We start from the raw sequence: 26,050 nt of genomic DNA, 5'->3' as shown, positions 1-26,050 counted from the left end.
TGGGGGAGAGGCAGTGGGAGGATGCTGGGCCAAAGCTAGCCCAACAGGGCTGCTTGGGTGGTATAACACAAGGACATACACCAGGCATTAATGGGCATCGGGTGGGGAAGGCTTTTTAGCTCAGTGTTAAGATGGCCTGTGCCTATGTGGCATGTGCATTTTTAATTAAGTATTTTGAAATGTTTTTTTGAGTTATTCTGACAACCTGCCAAGGGAATTTTCCTGAAAGGAACAAATAAGAGACAAAAAAAAAAAAAATCACAAAAATGCTTTGCTATCAGATGCTTGCTGTGTTGTTGAGAATCCTTTTGCTGCAGGGATAAATATTTCTGTTCAGCTGGGTGTGTTGGTGCACATCTGTAATGCAAGCACTGTGGGCAGCTGAAACAGGATTACAAGTTTGAGCCCAGTGGGGGCAATTTAGTGACTTAGAGAGACCCTAAAATAAAAATATAAAGATTTTCAAAGCTTAAAAAAAAAGAGGGCAGGAGATGTAGCTCATTGCAAAGGCCCAAAGTTAAAATCCAAGTACTGAGGAAAAAAAATCAATTCTTTACAAATTTATAGGGCACTTCTGTGACAGTGCTTGTCCCTCAGCCTTTGGATCTTGACGCCATTCTTAAGACCCTTTACAGGATGACAGCGGCTGAATTCTGAAGGTGCTCAGTATGTGCTGAGGTCAAATGGAAGGATTTGAATCTGAACCTCTGGGCTACATTTCTGGGCCCTTTGTACCTCAGGTAGGTTGTGAGAGAGTGAGTCATGCCTGCCAGCACCACGTCTGTTGCTGTAAAGCTGAATAGGAAAATGACAAGCGTAGACAGGGAGAGGGTGAGTCAGCTCATGACAGTGACTGACAAAGGCTCTTTGCTCTGGTTAGCCTGGGAGGAGTTGGGGATGAAGCAGGTTTCATGAGCGCCGTGCTCCAGACCCATGGGCACCGGCACAGAGGGTAGACTTTCTTCCACACTGGTGTAGAGAGTATGCTGTACATGATTGTTTTCATTTTCCTGGGTTATGTAAACCAGTGGCTTTTGCCAAGAACAGTCTGTCTTTGCAACCCTAGGCTGGTTCTCTCTCATTGGCCAATTTAGTTTCGTTTTTATTGGGAGGAGTAACTTTCAAGTTGCAATGCAGCAGTAACTGCCAGGGTGTCTCTTAGGAGTGAGGTGCCTGGAGTTCAGGGACTCCACCAAAGATGATGACGGTGGTGGACGAGCTGGTTTTCTTTGTGAATGGCAGAAAGGTAAGGAGAAGTCTACCTTTGGTGTTGTGTCCCTGGCCCCTGGGGGGAGATCTTTGTCCTCTGGAAGAGGAAGCTCCGGTTCCCTCTGGCCTGTTCCTTTCTACTTGTTCTCCTCCTTTTCTCTGGCTCAGGGGTGTACCTACAGTTTGGTGACACCAGAAGAGACGACCTCCTCAGGGCAGGACAGCCAAGGGGCAAAGGAATGGGAGGGAGGGAGGTGAGAAGAGAGCTGCTATGAGCTGGCTGCCGGCTCTGCTGTCCACCCTGGCAGAGTAAGACAGGAAGTTCTAAGAGAGCTGCGAGGCCCTCTGCCACACCTCCATCTCTGTTTTTTATTAACCACATTCCATGATTTGGTGGCTCTCTTTACTGAGAGAAGGAACAGGAATGTGTTTTCTTGGTAATGTCAGATGTGCATAGTACTGTCATGACGTTATGCACATAAGTGTAGCAACGAGTCTCGATTTACCATGAGGGGACACACACTGACACCTTGTGGCAAGCCACAGTCTTTTTCATAAAGCACTCCCTCCCTGCATTCTAGATATACGTGCTGCTAATCTCTTCCCCTCTAAGGTTAACTTCATGGGTGCCCAGGGACCTAGGAAAGGTGGCATGGCTGCCACAGTCCTTGGGTGCCACAGGGTGAGAATCTTCGCAACTTTAAAGTAGGTGCAGGGAGAGAGAGGCAAGACTGTGACACTCTCTCCAGCTCCATTTGCCCCTTCTGCACCAAGATGGTTGCATTGCTTCAGCTCCCGACCTGAGACTGGGCCATACCCTGAAAGAGGAGGTGCAGCTGCACGTTGCATCCTGCCACGTGTGAATGATGAATGTGCCAAGGGGTCCCCAAAGAAAGGCCATTTTATTTGTTTGGTTATATTGGCTATTTTGTTTTGCATTGCATGGACAATTTTACTTAAACCCTTGAGATGTGTTTGGGCGATTACCAAGAAAATGTCACAAGCTGTTATACTCATGAGCTGTAAAGACTGTTGAGTTCAGTTTGGGTGGAGTTACTGACGGGGTGCTGGGCTTGACAGCTGTCTCTTGGCATCTGGCACCAAATCAAGAGGCAGGAGCAGCTTTAAGATGAACATGGGAAGACTTTTACACCACTTTTTTTGGTAAAGGATTGAACTTGGGGCCTTCATATTCAGCTACATCCCAAGCTCCTTCTAAATTTTTTTTTATTTTAAGACTCACTAAGTCTTTAGGTTGCTCACGCTGGGCTTGAATTTGTGTTCTCCTGTCATCCTCCCAACATCTTAAACTTCTTTGCATTCAGCAGTTCTACCAGAGAGATGTGAGAAACAGCTGTCAATTTGTCTTCCTAAAGTTGTTATTTACACAAAGGCATCATCTCTGGAATTTTTATAGATGAGATTTAATGTGAGTAAACCACTGGGTCCAACAACTTCCAAGGTCAGGTCTTACTGTAAGATTTTGTTATTTATTATTAAGTCATCAATTCGTGTGTGAAAGTATAAGGTCTTGCTCTTTATTAAGGATGGCTTGCTCTTCTAGAAAAGATCATTTCAAGGTAAACTAACTTGGTAAAAAATACTTTGTCTCAAATTTTATTTTAACTTTAGGAAAGTGATTTTAAAATGTCAGAGGCTCTTATCACATCACCCCCTACTGTCTTCAGAAGCTCCTACTTCTTCCAGTTTCCACAGATAAATACTCAGGTTTATAATGTATAAAAATAGGACCTCTTGAGATACTTCGGGGAGGTGGGCAGACAGTATCACGAGGAATAATGTGAAAGCAGCCTGTAAAAACAGAACCAAGAGAGGGAATTCTGAGCAAACAAAGGCAGCTATAAATGTGTTCCATTTTGATTAAGATGGTTTTGACGTTTCATTTCAGGATATTGTGCAAAGGAGTTACCAACAAAGTTGTGGAAACTTGGTGACTCATTCTTAATGACAGCCTCTTTCTCTCCTTGTTTTTTTTCCCCTTCATTCAGTTATAGGGATACAGTACAGTTACATTCATTGTTGGGATCTTGTACCTCTACATGACAGGTCTTGGTTCTTGTTTTTCTCCTCTTGTCCCTGCCCTCCCTTCACCCCCTCCTCCCCCCTCTCTCCTCTTTTTGTACCACTGTTAGGACACTGTCTCCGCTAGCTGGGGTCCAGACAGTGTGTTAAATGGAGCACACAAAACCCCAGGGGCGCTCTGAGGTGGGGTGGGCCATGCTGAGTGTGGCTTCCATGTTTCCAAAGGGAAAAAAGCTGCCCAGGATTCTAATGAGAGTATTTTTAGGGCATTCTCGCTTTGCCAAACAGTCACTCCTTTTAGTGGAGATTGTAGCCTTTGGAAGAATCTGGGAGGATTGGGCCTGTAGTGTGCATCCCTAGGTATCCAGGAGTGATTTTTACAAGATATCAGAACAGGTATGGATTACACCTGTAATCCTAGCACTCAGGGAGGCTGACACAGGAGGATTGCGAGTTTGAACTTAGCCTGGGCAATTTAAGAACTTGGCAAGACCCTATCTAAAAGTAGAAAACAAAAAAAAGGGCTGGAGATGGAGCTCAGGGTGAAGGACCTGTGTTCTGAAAAACATCATCACACACACACACACACACACACACACACACACGCACGCACACACACGCGCGCGTGCACATCAATCAGAAAGTGCCTTGTGTGGCTTCAGTGGCTTTTACTCACTCATTCATGCGAGTCCATATTTATCAAGCTCCATCCAAGACCAAAAGCTGTGAGAAGGACCCTGGAGGAATCCAAACTGGGCGTTTGGTTTTGGAAGCCTGTGGACTAGGTGGACAGGTGAATTAGGGTTAGGCAAAGTAATGTATTCAAACTGTGTTTCACAGAAAATTAGCCTCAAAAGACACTAGTCGCAAACCTTTGGTAGAGTTTGTTTGCATAGCAAGTGCATGATTGATATGGACAGCATGAATAAATGGATCTTAAAAGCCTTGAGAAATCCTACACAAGAGAAATGTAGCTTTAAGAACTTTTGTATTTTAAAATTATTTTAGATTTACAGAAAAGTTTTGAGACTACAAAGAAACATTAACTGCCCTTTACTCAATTTCAACAGCTGTTAACATCTGTCACGTTTGTCTTACCATTTTCTCTGTCTTTCTGAATATGCACACTATATACACATCCATGCACACACGCACACATAGACATAAAGATGTGTATCTTTTACATATGTAAATAAGTTTATGTATTTAACAGATATATGTAGTATAAAATTTTCTTCCCAAACTATTTCAGAATAAGTTTCAGACATCATGTCCCTTTTCATGCTAAGAATAAGGTCATTCTCAGAGTTCATTTATATAATTCAGAAAATTTAGCTTTCATATAACACTATTATCTGTGGATCTTATGCAAAATTATTATAGCTTTCTCAGTGATGCCATTTGTCCCCTCCCGACCACATCCCAAATCCAGGATCCTGCCTTGTGGTTAGTCACCAGCGCTTTTTATTTTCTTTTAATGTGGATCAGCTCATCAGCTTCCCTGTCTTTTGTGGTTTGGGTGTTTTTGAAGAAAACAGGCCAGTTAGTTTTTAGAATGTCCCTCATTCTGAGTTTGTCTCACTTTTTGCTATAATGCTACTTCAAGACAGGAATACCGCAGAAGTGAAGTTCTCAGGACATCCTATCTTGAGACACATAATATCAATTTTTCTCATTATTTGTGATGTGAACTTTTTGCATCCATTAAATGTTTAATGCTCAAAAGTTTGAGCATTCGTTGATAATTCTTAACTGGATCAGTTGTCATGTTCATTGAAAAGGGCCAATCGTATCTACTAGTTGATATTCTTTTGCCAGGAACTGCTTTCCTTTTTCTCAGTCTTATTCGCTGTTGGTTTGGATTCATGGATCTCACTTGCCCACCAGCTGTTTTTCTGTGGGGAGTGCTCCTTGGCACTTCGCTGAGAGCTGCTTCATGGAGCACAGCATGGCAAGCCCAGAGCCATGGGGGAGAGGATACTCCAGGAATTCAGGGAGGGTGGTCTGCGTGTGTCAGGGCCCTGTGAAAAGCCTAGGGCAGGGAAGTGTTTGGTCTTCTGACAAAGCAGCGTGCACAGGGAAAGAGCAGCGATGTGCCCCAAGGCACAGGATCCGGGAGGTGCAAGGAGTATACAAGACAAACAATGAGACAATGCAATGAGACCAGCTTGGTAGAAAATAGTAGGAGCCAGGAAGGCTGAGACTAAAGATTGGGAGCACAGGGAAATGCGCCTGGGAAGGTAGCCTATGGCCATAGAAGGCCCTGAGAGCAGAACTGATACGATAGGAAGGAACATGGGAGGAAGTAGTGTGCCAGAATGCCCTTTGTGTCTGCAAGATAAGGACCATTATTGCTTTGATTTATGATTTCTTCTCCAGGAGAAAAGAAGTGGCTCTTTGCGTTAACTTTGTAACCCAGCAAGCTGGGTTCATGGGGTATAATTATATAAAAGTGTTAATTTTATCTCCCATTTCCTTTTACGATCTAGTACAAGGGGAAATGCTGGGAGTTTCATAAATGTTTTCATTACTTGTGGCCAGTAAAAAAATGCTATTCTCTATTGACTCGCCAAACCCCATCTTCACTCAGGATGGTGTGTGAGAGGAGCAAGGGACACTCTCTTTTATCTAGCACGGTGGTAAGATGGCTTCCAGCCTTCTGGGCCTTTTAGGTGTTTGGAGCTAGCCCTTTTCTTCCTCTTGCAGTGGTTTCTGGGACTCTTCAGGGACTGCACAGGTAGCATTTGCTTGCCCATCCCATGACATGAGTGACCCGCTTCCTTGGGCTGGGTGCTGTCCCTCGGCCTCCAGTTCTGGGAGGTCTGTTCCACGCAGACTCTATTGGAGACATCACTGTCCCTTCTAGGCAGTCTCTCTACTTCATAGATGCCTATTCTAGGTCATTGGCCAACCATACCCTCGCCTCTACCAGAGTCTGGAGGAGCACACCAATCCAGAGCTGCCACTTCTTCAGTTGAGGCGTGAATGCGTCATTGGTAGTTATTAAACTTTTTGTGGTACTAGGAACTGGACCCAGGACCTTCACACTGAGCTACATCCCCAGCCCTCAATGATGATGACAGTGATGATGAAGACAGGGTCTCACTGATTTGCCTAGGCTGGGATTGAACTTGCAATCGTACCTCAGCCTCTCAGAATGCTGGGATTTTGGTGTGTGGAACTACACCCAGCTGCTTATTAATTTTATGTTGAGCCTACCTTTAGCTATGTAGATATGCCAGATGAGCATATTTCCAATACTGCAAAGGTGGCATGTGGCTGTATAGCAGAACAAAGGACAGTCCTCACTAAGTTTGAGGTGTGAGACAGATACCCGCTTCACTTCCACTTTAGGAAGCTGTGGGACTCATAGTTCAGAACCCTGAATTCCCTCTCTTGATCATCTTGTTACTCCAGACCCTTTCATCCTTGATAATGTGCTTGTAGTCACACAGGTTTTCACAGATGTCCTTTGACAATCGGCTTTTGGGACCAGCATCTCACTTTGTCTGCAATCTTTTCTACCTTACTGAATATACCGACCCATCTTTGGCTTGAGGTTCATTTATAGCATGTCTTCTTGTTGCTATCTGTGATTGTCCATCACATACAATTCTCTGCTGTGTGCATTGGCCACATGACTGGCTGTCTGTAGTCCCATGCAGGCTGTGAGAGTGCAGACTCAAAGAGACAAACCCGGAGTCAGCATTTTGACCCTCAGCAGTCAAACTCCCAGGTGGAATTCAGCAGGAGAAATGAAATAAGGTTCTTGACTTGAAAAGGGGCTTTTCCTTGGCCTTCCCAGCATAGCAGGTATAAAACTGAGTGTTCTGTGGGGCCCCAAACCTGAGCACTAATGTAGAATATTAAGGATATGACCATGTATGTCATATGGCCTATAGTTCATTCTTATGGAGTCAGTAAGAAAACTACCTTGGCTTTTACAGTCTATCTAGCATGTTCCAGTTAACTCTACAAATTCTTGGGTGAGACACTGAAGGGATAAATCAACTGCAGAAGAGTGGTGATGTACATTTATATTTCTTCCTTTTTTTGTTAGGTGGTGGAGAAAAATGCAGATCCAGAAACAACGCTTTTGGCCTACCTGAGAAGAAAATGTATCCTGACTCTGGAGTTTGTATGAGGAGAGGAGGTGACAGGGCCTCACCCTCTGGACCTTACGCCATTTCCTGGTGACTGGCGGGGCAACCACAAAGAACAGAGGCAAGAATGGTGGATCAGGAGTCTGGTGTTTTAGTAGCAGCTGTGTCACTCAGTCATGGGAGCTCCTAGGCCTGAAGCTCTCAGTTCTCCAACGAGAAGACTATGCGTGACGTTCTCTGAGATTTCCTCCAGCTAAGAATCGAGTAATTCCAAAATCTGATGCCATGCCTGAGAAGGGCCCTTGCTAGCGCTGGTGAACTTCGTGGTCATTCTCATTGGGAAGAATAGGCTCTTTCTTGGGTGACATTTGTTTAATGCACAAGTAGACTTCCTGGGGAACATTTCCACCACTGCTCAGGCAGAGGGAGACAAGGGAAAGAGTATCTATTGGAAAAGGGTACCTGAGGTAAATAAAGGATTGTTCCATACTCACAGAAGTGAGCCTGGAGTCCATGGCCTTAACTCTGGCTGGATCACCTCGCATTAGATAGCTCAGTGTAGGCAATTTGAGAGGTTCACAGATAATTCTGATTCTCCAGCAGAAGATTCAGTGGGTAGGATCAGGGGACCACAAGAAACTCCATTTCCAGCCCATCTTCTCGGGAGATCTGGAGGAGACTGCCTTCTCAGGGGTTGTTGAGATTGATGTTAGTTTTCTGATGGATTCCAGTTTAATTTTGAAGGCCCAGAACCCTCAGAAATGCCTTAAGAGTGACCAGCTGGTTCAAAGGTCAAAATTCAAGTGAAATCCCAAACTTAAAGTTGGCACATAGATCAGAAGTGCTCATAGCTTATCATGGTTTGTGCTGAGGGGTAATTTGTGGGAATTCCCAGTAGGGGAGGACTTTAGCCTGAACTTCTATCCTGGCTTCTAAAAAGATTCCCCAGGCCAGAAGACCTTGCAAGACTTTGGGCTGCCACTACCCTGTGTTCTTGTGCCCTGAAAGTGTCAGAAGCATAGATAACAGCATATATCCTGCCTGGTGATAAAAATAACTTAGGACATAGAATGCCCTCCCCGTTGTGCTTCAAAAGAGGCAGCGTGGGGGAGGAGGGGTGCACAAGGTCTGGAGACACATGACCATGTTGGGCCCTGGCAGGTAAGACAACATTTGTGTGACTCATGTAACCTCTTGGGTCTCACAGCTCGTTTGTTTACTTATCTGTGAGGAAATCATAGTTCCTGCCTCATCTGTTAACCAAATTGTTGTGAAGATCAGATAGGGACATGGATATAGTAAGTACTTTTCCAGGACGAGGTGCCGTATCGTGGTTCCCTGTTAACTTTATCTTGAAAATGAAGTCAGTGACCTGGTGATAATATTCTCAATTCCCTCCATCTTCAGTAAACGAGCAGGGGAGCTTAGAGGCCTATGGGCCTGGGGAAAAATCAGCAAGGCTGCCTGCGTGTACCGAGAAGGAGAGCACACACTTCTCTAGAGCAGTCTACTTGTCGAGCAATGTATTAGATTCATTTTCCATAGATGTGCAAGAATTGGGCCTCATAGTGTCCCTGACTCTGCTGTCTCACTCTTCTGTGAGGAGGAGATGGCCCTGTCCCTGCCTCCCTAGGGTGTCGCAAGGCTTCTCTGAGGAAGGAGGATGTGGGATTAGTACCTCCCATGTCGAATTCCCCGAGCCAGTGTGGGGATGGATGAGTCTACACTTGGCCGTTCCCTTTCCCTGACTCATGTTCCTTAACTCACATCCCAGTGGGGCTGTGTGGCACCAAACTTGGCTGTGGAGAAGGAGGCTGTGGGGCTTGCACGGTGATGATCTCCAAGTATGACAATCTCCAGAACAAGGTCGTGTATCCTTTGCCCGTCGCTCGATTGTCCACCGGGGCTAGTGCCACGTCAGCCTGTGAGTGAGTGTGTGAGTGTTGGTTGTGTGCGTGTGCATGTTTGTGTGAGCCTCCAGGCTGCTGAGCAGGCTCTGATCGTGGACAAACATGGCAGGGTGATGTCTTGCATCTCCCTGGACTACAAGCATTGACTGTTTTGAACTGCTGTTCTCAAATTCAGGCTAACATCACATGTCATAAAATCCTCCGGTAGCTTTGCATGGCACCCAGAATAGAGTCCAACTTTCCTCACAGTGTACCCTCAATTTCTTCTCCAGTTGTTTTTTTTTTTTTGATTTTTGGAGACAGGGTCTCACTCTGTAGTTGAGACTGACCTGGAACTCACCATGTAGCCCAGGCTGGTCTCGAACTCACAGTGATTCTCCTGCCTCAGCTTCCTGAGTGCTGGGGTTACAGGCGTGTGCCACCATGCCCGGCTCCAGCTTTCTTTCTTACTGTGGGACTGTTATTTCTTCCAAGCTTAGATAATTGTGACCCACGGGTGCCCCAGGCCTGCTCCTTGCTTGATCTTGGCATATACCTTCCCAAATCTTAAAGGTCTTCTTTTCCAGGACTTCTCCACCTAGCAAACTCTCACTAGCTCTTTAAGACTGGGCCAAAATAGTATCTCTTCTGGGAAACCTTCCTGGACCCCACACCGCTCCCACCCACACCATTACCGGATCGGTTGCCCTTTTCTGTGCTGGATTCATGTTGTCTTGCACTCAGCCCTCAGGAACAGTCCCCAAAAGATTTCTCAGTTGCATCTTTACGCCTCTCCTGTTTGCCCGGCGTGACTGCAAGAGGTTTATCTCATTCGCCTTATTTCCTGAGCCCTAGGCAGAGGGCTGAAGTAAGGACAGTCCTCGGAGCCCGATATAGACGGGGCGTGTGTGGGGATGGACAGCGACTGAAGACGGGACAGGGAAGCCGTCTAAGGGGTCGGTGCGCGTTCCTCCTGGGGATTCCCTTCCTCCCCACGGAGGGAGGAGAATGCAGGGAGGCAGGTTCTGACAAAGGAGGCTAAGAAAGGGCCCTGTGGAGAGCGGGCACGCCTCAATTCCAGCCCGAAAGTCCAGTCATCTCCACTCGGCCTGAACAGTCCGGCTGAGCGAGAGGCGGCCAAGAGTGACGCTGGCACCCTTCTTCCGACTTTTAGGCTGAGGATGTACCTGGGGGACTCCGGAAGGGCTCGTCCGCACTGGGGGAGGGCTTCGGTGCCATTGCAGAGAGGAAAGGACACCGGTAGAAGGGAGGAGCACATAATGTAGCATGGAAGGAGATGACACAAAGCCTCACCAAGTCCAGCAGGCTCTGCGCTGCCGGGAGGACCCGTACGAATAGTGCAATGACCTTAATGTGAGGTTCTAGCCACTACTCTGTCAATGCCTGCCTGGCCCCCATCTGTTCCTTGCATCATGTGGCGGTGACGACTGTGGAAGGAATAGGAAGCACGAAGACAAGGCTGCATCCTGTGCAGGTGAGCAGGGGAGGCCCTTGAGATCAGGCTACTTTGCAGCGAGGCTCACGCCAAAGCTGCAGAATTGCTTTTGGCTGCTGGGTGGAGTTTCATTGCCTGAGCAATGGAGACATGCTCAGCCCCTTCATCCCCACTTCCTCTAGATCTGAGAGGTGGAAAGAGAAGTCATCCAAGCCCAGAGCTTCCTCCAGCGGCTGGGGTACACGCAACACTGCAAAGCCCCAAGGGAACGCAGTGGTCAACTGAATCTGGTGGCTGGGGTAGTCTGGCTGCACCAGAACGGGGAGGAGGAGGAGTGGGTGCGGTGCTTCCTCACTCTGTTCCTGGTGATGCTTAGGAAACCCTCAGCCTTTCTAGATTCCAGATTCCAAATTCTTGGTGCCCCTTGATAAAAAGCGTGTAGACTCCCTGTGCTTTATAGTGGTGACTCCGGATGCACTCTCATTTCCCACCCCTGAGTAACGCAAGTGTGGTCTGCCAGGCCTCTACCCTCGTTTAAAATGGGGGCTAAATAGATGATGGAGACTTAAGAGTGCCTGACCCAGGCTTTGTCCTTGATGGAACCAGACCACCTGAAAATGGATCGATGTGGGGAATACCTTTGGACGGAGAGAGCAGTAACCTGAGGGGTTTTGTGGAGAGAGTCGAGATACTCTTAAGACAAGGGAGAGCAGATGGGAGTAGAGGACCTAGGGAAGTAAAGGCCATTGTTTTACTTGGGGAAACAGAAGCAAGGGATGTTTGGAAGATTCCAATCACAGGAGGTTCCAGGCTGGCCTAGGCCTTAATCTTTCCTGGATCATCTGAGGAGACACTTCCTTGAGGAGGGCATGCCTTCCACGGGGACCTTTTCTGACTCATGGAGCCATGCCTTCCTCTGAGCCAGCTGGCTTTATTCCTTGGGCTGATCTGTCAGGTCAGAGAAGGGTGGGGATGGTATTGCTTCATCTTTATAGTTTTGTTTGGTAGACGGGAAAAAGGGAGATTACTCAACTTGTCCAACTTGCATGTGGCATGAGAAAGTTGGTTAGGACTTGTCATATTTTCAACAAATGAATAAAGAAAGAATGAACACTTTAAATATAAGGATTGTATCTATACACTCAGTCTAAAACTTTCTCTTTATTGTGATGCAGACTCTCATTTTTAATATACTTGTTTTGGGTTTAGATCAGCTCTCCAGATGCATTTAACTTCTTATCCATTTATTTGTTTCTCTTGGTTTCTGAGATGCTTACACTTTCCTACTTTCTTCCTACCTCCACATCAGAACTGGATGTGGTCCTCCCCAGCTCATTCATTCTCTAACTGCTGGGGTGCCAGGGCTTTGATCTTGAACCTTTTTCTTCACCATCCTTATACTTTCCCTAGGAGGGCTTAGTACCTTCTTCCTGCAAATGGCATGCATATTACTATCTTCAGCTTTAACCTTTTCTCAGACTCATATTTCCAGCTGCCTACTTGGCATAATTTTGTGGAGGTCTAATTTGAAGCTTATCAAAATGTTATTGTCCCCCAGCTTCTTCTTTTCCCAGTTTACCATCTGAGTCAATGGCAAAACCACCCACCCAGTTGCTGAAGATAAAAATCGAGAACTCACCTTTGACTCTTTTTCTCATGTACTATCCCCGATCCATCTAGAAGTAGAGTCCACTGTGCCCTCAAACCTATAATGACATCTTTATCGTCTCTGTCAGTTTTCATATTGCTACTTGGTCCAACCCATTATCCCCTTTTGTCTGGCCTCCTACAATATCTTGATGTCCTATTTCCATTCTTCTTCCCTGTAGCCCATTGCCCACCCAGCAGCCAAAATGACTTTTTAAAAACATAAACTAAATCACATCACTTTCTGCTACCCCCCCCCGATGTCTCTGTTGTACACAGAGAAAGTTCCAGAGCCCTGGCCTGGCTCTTGAAGAGCTGCTTCCTGGCCAACTTCTTTAGTCCCAGCGGGTGCCACCCACGCTGACTTTTCAGTGACCCTTGAACATGGAGCTTATGCTGTGCTCAGAGCACTTGCACTTTCTGTTCTCTCTCCCTGGATATACTTTTTTGAGTTCCAAATCATGTTATTGTATTGTTTACAAGGTCCATTTTCCGTGGCCTTTCCCAACAAATCCGGGTAGCTGTCAGCCACTCTGCATCTTGTTGCCCTGTACAAACTCTCAACAAGCTGATTTCTGCCTGGAATTTCTTGCTTTGTTTACTTATTTTGTTTTTGGCAATATTTCCCCTACTAGAATGTGAACTTTGCATGACTTCTCCTATCTCCCCTCTTTGCTGCTCTGTTGTCAGTGCCTTTACACTGAATGATGCATAATTGGTTCTCAGTCAATGTTCATAAGGTCAATGAATATAGATACAGGATACTGGGGTTATAATATTTTGAAAATTTTACTTAAGGACCAAGACACAGGAAGAAAGGAAGGAAGGGAGGGAGGGAGGGAGGGAAAGAGGAACAAAGAAAGAAAGAAAGAGGAAAAGGGTCACATGGATGAAGAAAACATCTTTATAGTAAAAATCTTCTAGCTTAGAGAGAATACGACTTCTATGGCACTCAAAGGGTAGGACAAATTCACCTTGATATGTTTCCCAATTCTCATATCTGTCCCAAGCTTTGAGTGTTGCCTTCACTTACAAATGCAGGAGCACAGTGGGGCCCTTGCTTGGCTTCAGATATGCTCTGCTGGTCCTCTAGGAATGTTGGTTGAGCTGGACTGTAGGGTAGTGTGGTGAAAGGAGAACAATACAGCTCTTCCACTTACGTGAGTGATCTTGGGTAAATCCCTAGAATCCCTGAGCCTGCTTCCCAGGATAGTTGCTGTTTCTTTTAGGGTCTTTCCTGTTAATAGCTGACATTGACTGACTGCCTATTATGTGCCAGGTACAGCATTTTGCATGAATCATGTCACTAAGTCTTTACAAGAAAGTAGTAGACTAGTCTTTGTTAGGCGGATGAGGAGCCTAAAGCTCTAGAGGTGGGAGAACCTGCTTCCCCCACTGCCTCTCAACGTGGCTGGCTGCAGGTAGGTCCTGCAGGGAAGCCGGGAAGGGTCTGCCAGCATAGATGTTTGTGTCATCTGTACCCTTTAGGAGAGAATCGCCAAAAGCCATGGCTCCCAGTGCGGGTTCTGCACCCCTGGCATTGTCATGAGCATGTACACCCTGCTCCGGAACCAGCCCGAGCCCACTATTGAGGAGATCGAGGATGCCTTCCAAGGTACAGGCCTTGTGACACAGCTAAGGAAGTGGATGCCAGACAGACGGGGCCCTGAGGTGGTCGGAACAGGGCCAGGATGACTGCTAGGAACAGGCTAGGAGAGTGAGGGACAGCTCTTTGGAGGAAAGACTCAAGGTGGCCGCTAGACAGTATTTCTCTTAGTTTGAAGAGTACTTGGTTGGCTTGGAGATCTCCTGGGGTCACCTGCTTCCTCTGGTGTCTTCCTGCCCTCCCCCAGCATTGGCACGGGTGGTTGGTATTTGGGAAACCTTATAGAGCCTGGCAATACGGCTTCCTTCCCTCGGCTTCACTGGAGCACCTGTCTCCAGGGCACAGACCACACATGAGGAAAATAGCCAGGACTCTGAGCTGCGAACAGGGCCTGGCTTCTTGATCTGTCTCCTGAGCCATGTGTCTATTCCTCTGAACTGAGTAGAGAAGACTACCCATCATTTCAATCTATCATTTGTCAGGTCTTCCAATCTTCCCCTGTGTCTGCCATTAAGGGAGGTACAGGGACACAGGTTGAAAATCTCCATCTTCCCCTTTGAAGGGTTCACACTCTGAATAAGAAGTGAGTTCACAATGTAGTTTGATAAGTTGGCTGAAAAGGTGCTAACCAGGTACCCTGGGAGGATGTGGAGGGGCCTGACTCAGTTTGGGAATTCTGGGAAGGCTTCTCAGAGGAAGGTGTGATGGGCATTTGGAAGCCAGAGTATGAGGAAAAAGAGGGCCTTTCAGGCAGATGAACAGGGTGCTGAGGGCAGAGCAGTAAAGGAAAAGTCAAAGTGGGCTGAGGGCGGCCAAGACCCTCCCCATGAGCCAACACTGACATCGCTGCTTTTCCTTGGTCCTGCAGGAAATCTGTGCCGCTGCACAGGCTACAGACCCATTCTCCAGGGCTTCAGGACCTTCAGCCGGGTAAGTGCCGCCCTAGGACAACAGTGGCCCTGCTCCTGAAGTAGCCACACTCAGGGAGCAGAGTTGGGAAGGACGCCAAGGGCCTCTGGTGTGCTGGGAAGAAAGCTGAGAGTCAGTTAGTGGGTACTCCCACCAGGAACATGTGCCAGGGGTGTGGATTCTGCTGTTCCTACCTCGATGGGTTTTCCTGCTGGTGAAAGCCTAGAGCCCTGCTTCCTGGAAGAGGTGCACTGTTTCATGTGCCAGCTTCCTCCAGTGCCTTCACGCTTGGCAACTTTCCTTGGAGACTGGCAGGCTTAGGGCAGTGCAGGTGCTGAGCATAGCATTTAACGACAGCCTAGCCAAGCTCGGCACTCATACCTCTCCTTCCTCTCTCTCCTGTCTGCTTTCTGCATCCGGCATTCTGCAGGGCTTATGAGCTGATAATTAAGTCTCCAGACAGTTTGTGAAACCCTGCTGTTTTCACATAACTGCATGAGAGGCCACAGCTGCCCACGTGGGCATTGATTATCAACACAGTCACACACCTGCCATCTGGCAAGGAGGACAGAGGGCTGGCTTCTCTTTTCCTGGTGTACTTTCTCAGCTTTTATCTGCTTCCTCAGCTAGGTCAAGGTAGTCCTGACTCCAGCCAAACTTTCTCATCTCAATTTGATAGGGGTCCAGGAGACCCAGACACCTGGGTAACTGTAACTCTATGGACACTTGTGCTTTTCACTCAGTTTTAAGAGGGTTGTGTCCCGATACCCTGAGAAAGAGACGGAGCCTTATGAGGATATAAATCACCACATTCTGAAGAAGGTTGTTGGTGATAAACCCGGAAAAATGATTAAAATCACAGTATGGAGTCTGATAACCTGAGTTCAAATCCTCTTCACTTAACTGATGCAGTTTGCCCTGGGCAAATTTCCTTGTTCCTAAAATAATATGGACCTTATAATGGTCATAAAGATTAATACTTCTTGAAAAGCCTTCAGAATAATGCCAGGCACATCTGAAGTATTCAATAAGCAGAATTATAAATCATGACAGTGACACGTTTCTCCTTTGTCCACTGTTCGTGAATTGCCCAGGCCGTCCCTAAGGACTAGAGGTCGTTTGTCTTCCCTATATATTTCCAGCACAGCAGCCTGTTCAAAGGCATGCAGTCTAACCAGTTCTTGTAGTGTCTCAAAAGAGAAGGGCATTTGAGCATAGCAGATGGTTACATTCTTCCTATACGCTGTGTTTTTGCAACACTGATATGGTTCCCAATTCCACAGGGCAGCAGCACCTTTCCTAGCCCATCTTTCCAGGCAGAGAGAACAGAGCTAAGCTAAGACCTTACACAACCGAGGTGCCCGGCACACTGAAGACGTGCAGAATCTCCTTCATGTCACTCATCAGAGGCCCCCAGGGGTCTATTGGCTCCCATTTTACACAAAGTTCTTTCAGACTTGGTTGTCCAGTTTTCCAGTGTGCAGCACACAGTAGACGAGGGTATGAGGGGCCTCCTAGAGGCAAGCACAGCATTCACAGCAAGAATGGAGATGCCCACTTGGCATCAACGAAGGAAACGGAAGAACCATAAAACAGATACAAGCAAGACTTCCTGTTTCTGGTTGTTATGTTAGAGGCTTAGAAGTTTTCATTCCATCCCTAAAACAAGCAAAAATCTGAATAAACTTTTTAGATCCATCAGAGAAGTGAGGTCGTAGGACTCCTTAGATTGGAGACAGCCAACAGCCAGGCAGATGGAATCACAGCACACTGGAGCAGAAACGTATGGACTCAGCAGGAACCTGTAACAAGATGAGCAGAGCCCCAACAGTAGCTGAGCAATTTCTGGTGGCTTAACGTGGACCAGCATGAGAGACACAGACTCCGGGAAACCTAGTCGTGGGGGGCCCGGGTTCTGAGTTTGGAACCATTTGCTATATGTCAGGAACCATTTTGAAATGTGCTGGGACTTTCCTTTCTGCTTCACGAGGCCTGTCTGCAGAAGAAATTATTTTAGAAGCGCTTACACTTCTGCGGCCAGTGCAGAGCCCAACCTGCCTGAATGAAGAGAAATTCACAACCCTAGCTCCCTCTAGCTACTCTGACCCACCTAAGGAAGGGGGAAAAAAATCCTGAGAGGCTCCTATGAAGCTTGCAATTAGGATTTACCAAAAGAGTGAGGCTGAATTTTACTTCTCACTCACACCTTACCAATGCATGACTAAAACCCTGCTTACAATGAGTTCTTTTATCCAGCACAGCATGCACCCCTTTCAACAAAAACTTACAAAGTATACTGAAAGTCAAACACTGTTGGAAGAAACTGAACAAACAGCAAAATTTGAGTCAATCTGGTAGAGGTCTTAGATTTATCAAATTGGGAGTTCTCTTTTTAAAAAAAAAGACAATGATTAATATGCTAAAGATTTTCATGGAAAAAGTAGGCAACATTCAAGAACAGATACATAAAGTAGATGGAGAGACAGAATCATAAAGAAATGCTAGAGATAAAAAGCACTGTAACAAAATGAAAACAGCCTCTGAGAGTATCTTTAGTAAACTGGACCTGGATGAGGAAAGCCTCCCTGAGTGTGAGGGTACAACAACACAAACTTCCAAAAGCAACGAGTGAACAAACCCCAGAAAGGGCCGGGGATGCAGCTCAGTGGCACCACACCTGCCTTGCAAGCATTAGGCCCTGAGTTCAATATCTGCTACCAAAACGAAGCAAAACAAAAAACCCTGGAAAAATCTAAAAATAGTGGTCTAAGTAGAAAAGGTGCAGCATATATTGGATGAAAATAAAAGAGAAGGAAGAGAGGAGTAGAAGCAATAATGAATATTAAGTTCAGAGAATGCCAAGCAGCATAAATGCCAAAATAAAAATCTCCAGGACTGGGGATTTAGCTCAGTGGTTCTGCAGCCTGCCTCTCAAGCACAAGGACCTGAGTTTGATCCTGGGTACCAAAAAAAAACAAAAACAAAAACCCTTCAAACCACATCAAAGCATCAACAATAGCTACAAACCCTGAAAGTAACCCCAAAAGTAAAAATAAAACTACTCCACTATTTCAAGGCATATTATATTGAAATTTAAGAAAATTAAAGGCAAATAAAAACTCCTGAAAAAGTCCAGAAACTTCTCATGCCTTTTTAAAAGAAAAAAAAATCCAGACTTACTTATAAAAGAGCAAGATAAGAGTTACACGTGATTTCTCAGAAACCATGCGGGCAAGACAAGAATGGAGCGAAATATTAGAAAGAGTGAGAGCTATGACTTCAGCCAGGTGGACAGCCTTTCTCTCCTGGTAAGGCTTCAGTTCTGGAAGGCGATGATTCATGCTCTTTCTGTGCTCTGCCACTGACATCCACGAGGTCCCGGGCAAGTCCTTCCACCTAGGTGACCGGTAACTCTTCCTCCAGAACATGTGCTTCCTAGTCAGCAGTGGGGAGTCTCTGGGCACCTGGCTGGACACATCTCCGGACCAGCGCTGCCCTTGGATGCTCTTGCTGGAGCACCACCCCAAGCCCAGCCTGGGAAACACCCAGTCAGGCCCCATAGGTCTGATCTAGGAGCAGTGCCTTTTGAGTCCCGAGAGAACTGACGAGAATTTCTGTCCTGGGGGCTTCCTAAATCGCAGCCCTGAGGAGGGAAAATGAGCATAAAGATATATTTTGATAAATAGGGCCTAGCTTTCATGGAAAAATGTTTTAAAAAATAAACTTCCCTGTTGCTCCTTTGTATTTATCCATGAGGTATTTAATCTTCATTGGCCAAGAAAGAGGAGCTGTAGCAGAGCCCACAACTCTATGCAGGGAGGCACGCGAGGTGGAGTGCAGTCTCTTCCCCTTCTGTTCAAGAGCTGGTCATGAGTAGATCCTAGTCATCAAGGTTCTTTAGATTCTGTGAAAACTCTGCACTTAGCCTTATGTGAATGTTCATCACCTTTCCAGAATGGTGGATGCTGTGGACGAAAGGGGGACAACCCAAACTGCTGCATGAACCAGAAAAAAGACCAAACAGTAAGTGGGTCTTTCTCCCCCGGAAGGCTGGGGGGGAAGTCTTCAGCTCAGAGGAGATCCTCACCTTCTCCACGTCACTGGCGACAGTGGCTAGAAGAATTGGTGTTAGTGATGGCTGGATGATGAGGGTGCTGAAGGTGTACAAGTAGCCCTGGGTCCTCCAGCAAGACCTCCTTGTCCTTGCTTCCCAGGAGTTGCCTGCTTTCCACCATTCTGCCGAGGAATGGGCATCAGATCACCTAGAGAAAGGGCTGGCTCGGTCCTACTGGGCGTGTGGAAGGTGGAGATGCCGTACACTTTCTGTTCTCTCTCCCTGCAGATCACTCTGTTACCATCTTTATTCAAACCAGAAGAGTTCACACCCCTGGATCCCACACAGGAGCCCATCTTTCCCCCAGAGTTGCTGGTAGGTGATGCCTTCGGAAGAAGAAGTCCAGCCAGGTCTCTGCTGTCAGCCCCTGGGAACTTATATTTTCATTTCCACTGAGCGCTTTTCACCTTCCCTATCCTTTAGATTTCAGCCTGAGCTTCCTTTCCTTTTTCTGGTAGCCCTCTGAGGTTATATTACCATAGCACCTTCTTCTCACGCGTGTCACACTGACAGTGGCTAACTCCATGTCAGTGTTCCTTGCTAGATTATAAGCCCTGGAGGACAAGGACTGGGTCTCCCTGGTGTGCTATGAATCAATAGCAGGTGTCTATAACTCTTTGCTGACCTCTCTTGTAGGTCTGCCCAGCCACCTGTTCTCTATATAAACAATCTACTTATTTAAAAACAAACTGAGCTGTACTCGATGACACGGCTCATAGCTTTGAGGACACCGGCTCACACCACTTTATCACACTTACTCCAACATTTACAGCAAGGCATGGCATCTCAAGTGTCCACTTTCCAAGGATATAGAGCTCAGGAGGATGGCCTTATAGATTCAACAAGCCAAGGAAAACGGCTTTGCCGTAGGCCACCAGCCTATCTTCTTTTGGATTGTGGACCCTTAAAAATACCAGCAGTTTGATTTTACAGATGTCTTCACACACCCCATGTCACCCCATACACCCTGGATTCAGCCTTCCTTTGCTTTCCCTTTGGACACCCCATCCTTCTCAGCCTTTTCCCTTTTCCCTTTTCCCTTCCCCACTGCGCCCCTGGAGGCAATGTGGGGCACTGCAAGGAACCCGGGCTTCCTACCAGGGGAACTTGCTGCCCTGCCCCATCTTCCTTGATCTTCAGGGTTTTTTTTTTTTTTTTTGGTTTTGGTTTTTAACCGGTGAAAATGAAGCTCACGTATTTCACTGATGGATTCTCAAGACTAATCAGGGTGCTTGTTTAATAGCTCCAGCCATTTCTTAATATGTATTAGTTTCACTTCTCCACAACAAATTTGATCTTCTGAATTCAGGGTCGAGTAAGTCAAAAGACGAGTTGATCCCAATGCAGTGTTAAAGCAGTTCACCAGGGAAGTGGCAGTAGCAGGAAGGAGACAGTGCAACACGTGAACTACCCTTTGCAGAGGCTGAAAGACACTCCTCGGAAGCAGCTGCGTTTTCAAGGGGAGCGTGTGACCTGGATCCAGGCCTCAACCCTGCAGGAGCTGCTGGAGTTCAAAGCTCAGAACCCAGATGCCAAGCTGGTGGTGGGGAACACAGAGATCGGTAAGGGTCAGAGGTGGTCCTGGGGATTCCAGTGGGGCCACGGAGTGTTTCTGGGCGGTCCCCACCTCCTCCTGTCATCACGCCCTCCACCCCACCCCTGCCTCACTGACTGCCCTGGGAACACTCTGGACACCTGGATTCATGCCAAGACCCTGGCTATGAAGTCACCCAAGCCTGGTTCTGCTCCTCGCTGGCTGGCTGTCCTCAAGTAGCTCCTTGTCCTACTTTTCTCTCATTTTCCCATTTCTTATATGGGGATAGTAACTCCTCAAAGGGTTGCTTTGAGTATCAAACGAGATCCTTGGATGCTTGTGACTTTTTTCCCCCAAGCATCTACAGAATGCCAGCTATGAGCTGGGGTCTCTGGGAAGGGTGTGGGGCACAAAGGCTAACTGGAAATGGCTCCTTTCTTTGAGGGCTTCCTAGACTAAGAGGGGAGATGTGAATGTAGGCAAAGTGCACAGACCGGTGTCTGATAGATGCTAAGGGGGCTGGAATGTCACTCTTGCCTCCCTTTCACTGCCTTTTCTCTGGGTGACAATGTGATAAGGTAAGGGAGAAGAGATGTCCGAGTGTGGTATGTCTGAGTTGCTTGGGACTGTGTCCCCACCTGAGATATGGGGCTCATGACACCTGAATAGGCCAGGGCGGCTCAGGGTGTGCAGTTCTGGTCCTGATGCTATACGGGACAGAGAGAGATGGTAGAGGGGCCCAGGGGCCTACTACTTTCTATCCATTTCTAAGCCTGGTTTAGTCCATTTCCACTTTACTGGATCCTAAGTCTTGTGAGGATTCAAGGAGATGATCTTGGCACAGCTGAAGTTTATGTGTCTTAGAGGGCTCTGGTTTGGCATGTAGTCAAGTGCAACCTGTGGGAGGAGAGTCCTGGCTCTGGCTCCTGAGGGAAACCCCTACCTGGGTTCTGGGTGGACCTCCAGCTGCAGAGGAGAGCCTGGCTTGGTTCACTGCTGATGGCTCCTAGCTCTGGCTGGCCCTGTCCTCATAAGCACAGATGGTGCAGAGTCCTAGCTGCAGACTCATAGCATGCTGAGATGGCATGGTCGGCTGTGAGTCATGCCTCAGGGAGGTTAGCTAGACTCGTGGCAGTGGGGACCTGTCTGTATCACCTGCCTTTGTTTGCACCATCATGGCCCTAAGGTCCTTTCTTCATGTGGTCATGGCCCTGTGGTCCAGGAGTAGCATGATTTAAAGCGCCTGGAAAGATCTCAGGAGATCCTCTGACACTGGACACGTTCCTTGCCATGAATCAGACACTGCCCCAGATTCAACGAGGAAGGGAATTCACAAAGATTTTACATAATTACTTGAGATCATTTCCATCTGCTCTACTCTTTCCTCTTTATATATGCATCCTGCAGTGCAAACACCCACAGCCAGTGCAGGATGTTGAGGAAGGTGGCATAGCAAGATGAGACTCACTGCCTCAACCTGCTTCCTGTGTCTCAGGAGCAGGAACCCACACAAGCCATCCGCCTGGACACCAGGCCTCCCTTCAAAGGTCTCAGCAGGATCTGGGAGGTGGGGATGGGGATGGGAGATGGCTCTCATATTCTTCCTCCTCCTCCTTCTGTTCTTCCTCTGGTACCAGGGATTGAACCAAGGAGCTCTTACATTGAAGTATATCCCATCCTTCTGCCCCCATTTTTTTCTTGAGATAGGATCATGCTAAGTTGCCAAGTTGTTCAGGCTGGGCTCAAAGTTTTGATCCTCCTGCCTCAGCCTCCCAGAGTGCTAGGATTATGGGTGTGTGCCACCATGCCTGTCTGGCATTTATTCTTTAACCTTTCCCATTTCTAGCCACAGTGGCAGGACTAGGAAAGGTGCAGAGGTGCATCGTAAACAGGTTTCTAACTTGCCTATTCTGAGGACAGAAGCTGGACACGGACGGCCCCACAAGGCCTTTAAGAAGTCAGACAGAAACTGGCAACTGGAGGGTGGATTTGAAGTTTTCTTTTTCCTTTTCCTTTTTGGGTTTAGTTTTAGAGTTCCGTGTTTTTTATTATTGTCACACCCCAACAGTAACAAGAGCTCAAGTTCTGAAATGTTCCTGTTCTTAGCTGTGACTTGGACAAAAACTTTACTTTTCTATGCCTGTTTCTTCATTTATAAACAGAGAAAACTACAGTCTCCAATAGGGTTGAGAGGATTCAGAGTTAAAATAGGCAAAATGCTTTGAAGAGTTTCTGATGTACCTTAATATCCTGTATTTTCCATTGTTATTACACAGGCATACGTAAACACGCACACGTATGCACACCACAATGAGTTCAAGTTCATTTCCTTGGAATTTGGATAGGTTTTTCAGTTTTTGGAGCTACATGGTTTTATTGCTCACAGTAGGAGATTGTACCTCATGCCCTGTCCACTGTGTTTCCGAAGCCCCAGGGGCAGTGATGGTGAACCTTTTAGAGATTTCGGCGACACAGACAGCCTGTGGCCGCATGCGAGCCATGGATTTGCCTCCACTGCTGGGGGGAGCAGAGCCCGTGTTCAGGACGCTGGGGAAACCCCTGAGGTCTAACTTCCAGCATCTCCTTCCTCTCCAGGCATTGAGATGAAGTTTAAGAGTATGCTGTATCCCACGATGATTTGCCCAGCCTGGATCCCTGAGCTGACTTCCGTGGAACACGGGCCTGAGGGTAAGGAGGGTTTTCCTTGAGCCCACGGAGGCACAGTGATGTGAAGTAGGCCTGGGGCTCCCTTCAGCCTGCTTTGGCTGCCACTTGCTTCCCCCGGAGCCCACCCTGCAAACAGAAAGAAAGGATTGGCTGGGTAGGTGGCAGCTTTCATTGCCTTTCTTCCACCAAGTGTCCGCGGTTGGGTGCCAGCAGGCAAGAGGCTGTGAGATCCCAGCAGTCACCCAGTCTAGACTACATGGTAGAATCACTTGGTGGAGGTGAGGTAGGAGTGGATAGTGCTTGATGCTTTAACAACAAAAAAAAAAAATGCCAGGACCACACCCACAGAGATCCTGATGCTGCACTGGCTTAGAGGAAAGAGCTTTGCTCGTACAATCCTGGGATTGAGCCTGGCTCTCTTGTTAACTGTATGGCATTGGTCAAGTCACTTTACCTCTCTGGGTCCTAATTTCCTTATCTACCTAAACATGTCCATCCTGCTTCAGCCTTGCTGCGGTTTTACAGGAGCTGTCTTTGAAAGTGTTTTCTGGGCCGTAGGAGGGATGGGTGTTATTCCGAGCATGTGTCCCCAGGTATCACCTTTGGAGCTGCTTGTTCCCTGAGCTGCATGGAAAAGGTCCTGGGTGAGGCGATTGCTGAACTTCCTGCCCAAAAAACAGAGGTGTTCAAAGGGGTCCTGGAGCAGCTGCGCTGGTTTGCTGGGAAGCAGATCAAGTCTGTGGCGGTGAGTCTCCGCTCGGAGGAAAGAGGGGCCCAGAGGACAGGCCCTTCATCTGAAGGCAGGGGCCTGGCTGCAGACTCCACCCAGTGGGCCCCAAATTCATGTGCTTAGACTTGCCTGGGGTGCTGGTTCGAATGCAAGTCTGGAGTCAACCCTGGCAGATTCTGACTCTGAGTCTGGGATGCTTCCAAGGGTTAGGAATTTAGCAAACAACCTGGGCGTTTCTGATGAACATGTTCTGAGGGCCACTCTGAGCAGCAGCTCAGTCTTTAACTTCAAGACTGGGGAGACACACCTGCCTGCCTCCCTCTTCCTGAAGGGGGGGGTTGGTCCACCTTTTGACTGTTCAGCCTTAGACCAGACCTGGAATTTGCAGTTTGCAAGTAATGGGGTTCACAGCAATTGAAGGTGTTATGGTGTTGGGAGACAATCTATCTCTTCTGCTATTTTTTTCTTTTTTGGTTATTGTTTTAAAATTTAAAATGGAATAGAACAAAACAAACCAACCTACTCCCATCCCCCTCGTCCTGCCCAAGCACCTGTTTCTCCTGATTACAGACAAGAGACACAAACCTGGAAGGCTCCGTTGCTTCCCCAGTTCTGCCAAGTCTGTTTCTAGGAAGGACTTTGTTTCCATAGCACAGTGCTTTTCTTTCTCATTTCCAGTAATAAGAAACCTCTATCTGATTCTGCTTTCATTTCTTGTCACGTTGCCAAGAAGTTCAAATCCAAAAAGAGTGAACTGTTTGTTCATCATTAAGTCTCCCTCCTTTTTTTCTGTGATCTTTATCTTCTACTTTATTTTACTAACTCCCTACAACCTCTGTGAGAAACCACCTCAGCCCTTTCAGAAAAAGGTTAGGAGAGACAAAGCAATTTGACAGGTTTGCCTTAGTTTACTGACTCATGAATTTCTGAGCTAGGACCCATATTTCTCACATTTTCCCCAAAGTCCGCATTCTTCCAGTGTCTATGGCAGGGGTGGGCACTCAGGTGTTTCCTGCAGCAGCTGTCACCCATCTGTCCTGTGATAGGGTCTCACTCACACTCTCTGCTTCTCCTAGTCCATTGGAGGCAACATCATCAATGCCAGCCCTATCTCAGACCTCAACCCCGTGTTTATGGCCAGTGGAGCCAAGATGACCCTTGTGTCCAAAGGTGAGTTACCTACATCGGAGATCTGGAAAGAAGGACTTTGTGGAGAAACTCATCAGATGGGCCATTTTCTAGAGAAACAGTCCTAAGTGACCTGACTCTGTTAAGGTGTGGATTAATGAAAGCTATGGGGAGGATGCATCCAGGCTGGGGTCTGGAGGGATAGATCTTTTCTTTATAGAGAATTCACAGCAAGATCTTCTATCTGGATGCCTTCTTGTATTAGTCAACCTTCTGTTAATGGGACAAAATATCTGACATACATAACTAAAGGAGGAGAAGCTTATTGTGGCTTACAGTTTCAGAAGGTTTAGTCCATGGTAAGCTGGCTTCAAAGCAGAAACATCAGAGTGGAGGAAAGCTTCTCACTCTCATGGAAGTAGAGAGAATAAGTAGCCGGAGAGGAAAGGGCTAGATACAAAATATGCCTTTCAGAGCCATACTTTCAGTGACCTGCTGTGCCCCCCATTCTTTCTGACTGTAGGCATCAGAGAGCAGGGAGAAGAGCCACTCCCACTGGTGAGCTGTCCTCTGCACCTGAGGGGCCCATAGCCTTTCCCTCACCTTGGCCCTGTCTCCACACAGGTTCCAGGAGAACTGTTCGAATGGACCACACCTTCTTCCCTGGCTACAGAAAGACCCTGTTGACTCCGGAGGAGATACTGTTTTCCATTTTGATACCCTACAGCAGGGAGGTGAGCTGGCAGGAGCCCAAGTTACTTCTGTTGCTGGGCTCCAGGCAGGAGGCCAGAGTCTGCCTTGAGAGACACTGATGTCTTTCTCTCTGACCTTTGCCTCAGATGAGCCAACCATTTCCCTCTCAGACTATGAGAAGTTGCAGAATTAGGGTGCACAAGGATTGGGGTGATCCCAAGTGACTCCTCTTACCTTCCTGAGTCCTAATGGCTTGTCTGTAAAATGGACACAATATTACCTACCATGGAGGTTACGGGGAGGAATGAAATACCTCGTAAGG

The 26,050-nt window shown here is 47.2% G+C and overlaps 1 protein-coding gene across 1 annotated transcript in view; it reads left to right on the top strand.

Annotated features, from left to right (window-relative positions):
• The first annotated feature begins 1,111 nt into the window (after nt 1–1,111).
• The window catches only part of Xdh (xanthine dehydrogenase), a 61,701-nt gene continuing 36,762 nt past the window's right edge, over nt 1,112–26,050 (top strand). The window contains exons 1-13 of the mRNA XM_010645325.2: nt 1,112–1,246; nt 7,313–7,370; nt 9,130–9,226; nt 10,631–10,739; nt 13,836–13,962; nt 14,822–14,883; nt 18,817–18,885; nt 19,205–19,291; nt 20,397–20,538; nt 23,106–23,198; nt 23,771–23,922; nt 24,984–25,077; nt 25,660–25,769. Coding sequence (XP_010643627.1) covers nt 1,199–1,246; nt 7,313–7,370; nt 9,130–9,226; nt 10,631–10,739; nt 13,836–13,962; nt 14,822–14,883; nt 18,817–18,885; nt 19,205–19,291; nt 20,397–20,538; nt 23,106–23,198; nt 23,771–23,922; nt 24,984–25,077; nt 25,660–25,769 — 1,248 coding nt within the window. The 5' untranslated portion in view covers nt 1,112–1,198. The remainder of the gene's footprint in view (nt 1,247–7,312; nt 7,371–9,129; nt 9,227–10,630; nt 10,740–13,835; nt 13,963–14,821; nt 14,884–18,816; nt 18,886–19,204; nt 19,292–20,396; nt 20,539–23,105; nt 23,199–23,770; nt 23,923–24,983; nt 25,078–25,659; nt 25,770–26,050) is intronic.

Source organism: Fukomys damarensis, unplaced genomic scaffold, assembly GCF_012274545.1.
Source record: "Fukomys damarensis isolate Sample0158 unplaced genomic scaffold, DMR_v1.0_HiC HiC_scaffold_2, whole genome shotgun sequence".
In the NCBI taxonomy this organism is placed as follows: Eukaryota; Metazoa; Chordata; class Mammalia; order Rodentia; family Bathyergidae; genus Fukomys; species Fukomys damarensis.
This window is presented reverse-complemented; position numbering and strand designations above follow the sequence as displayed.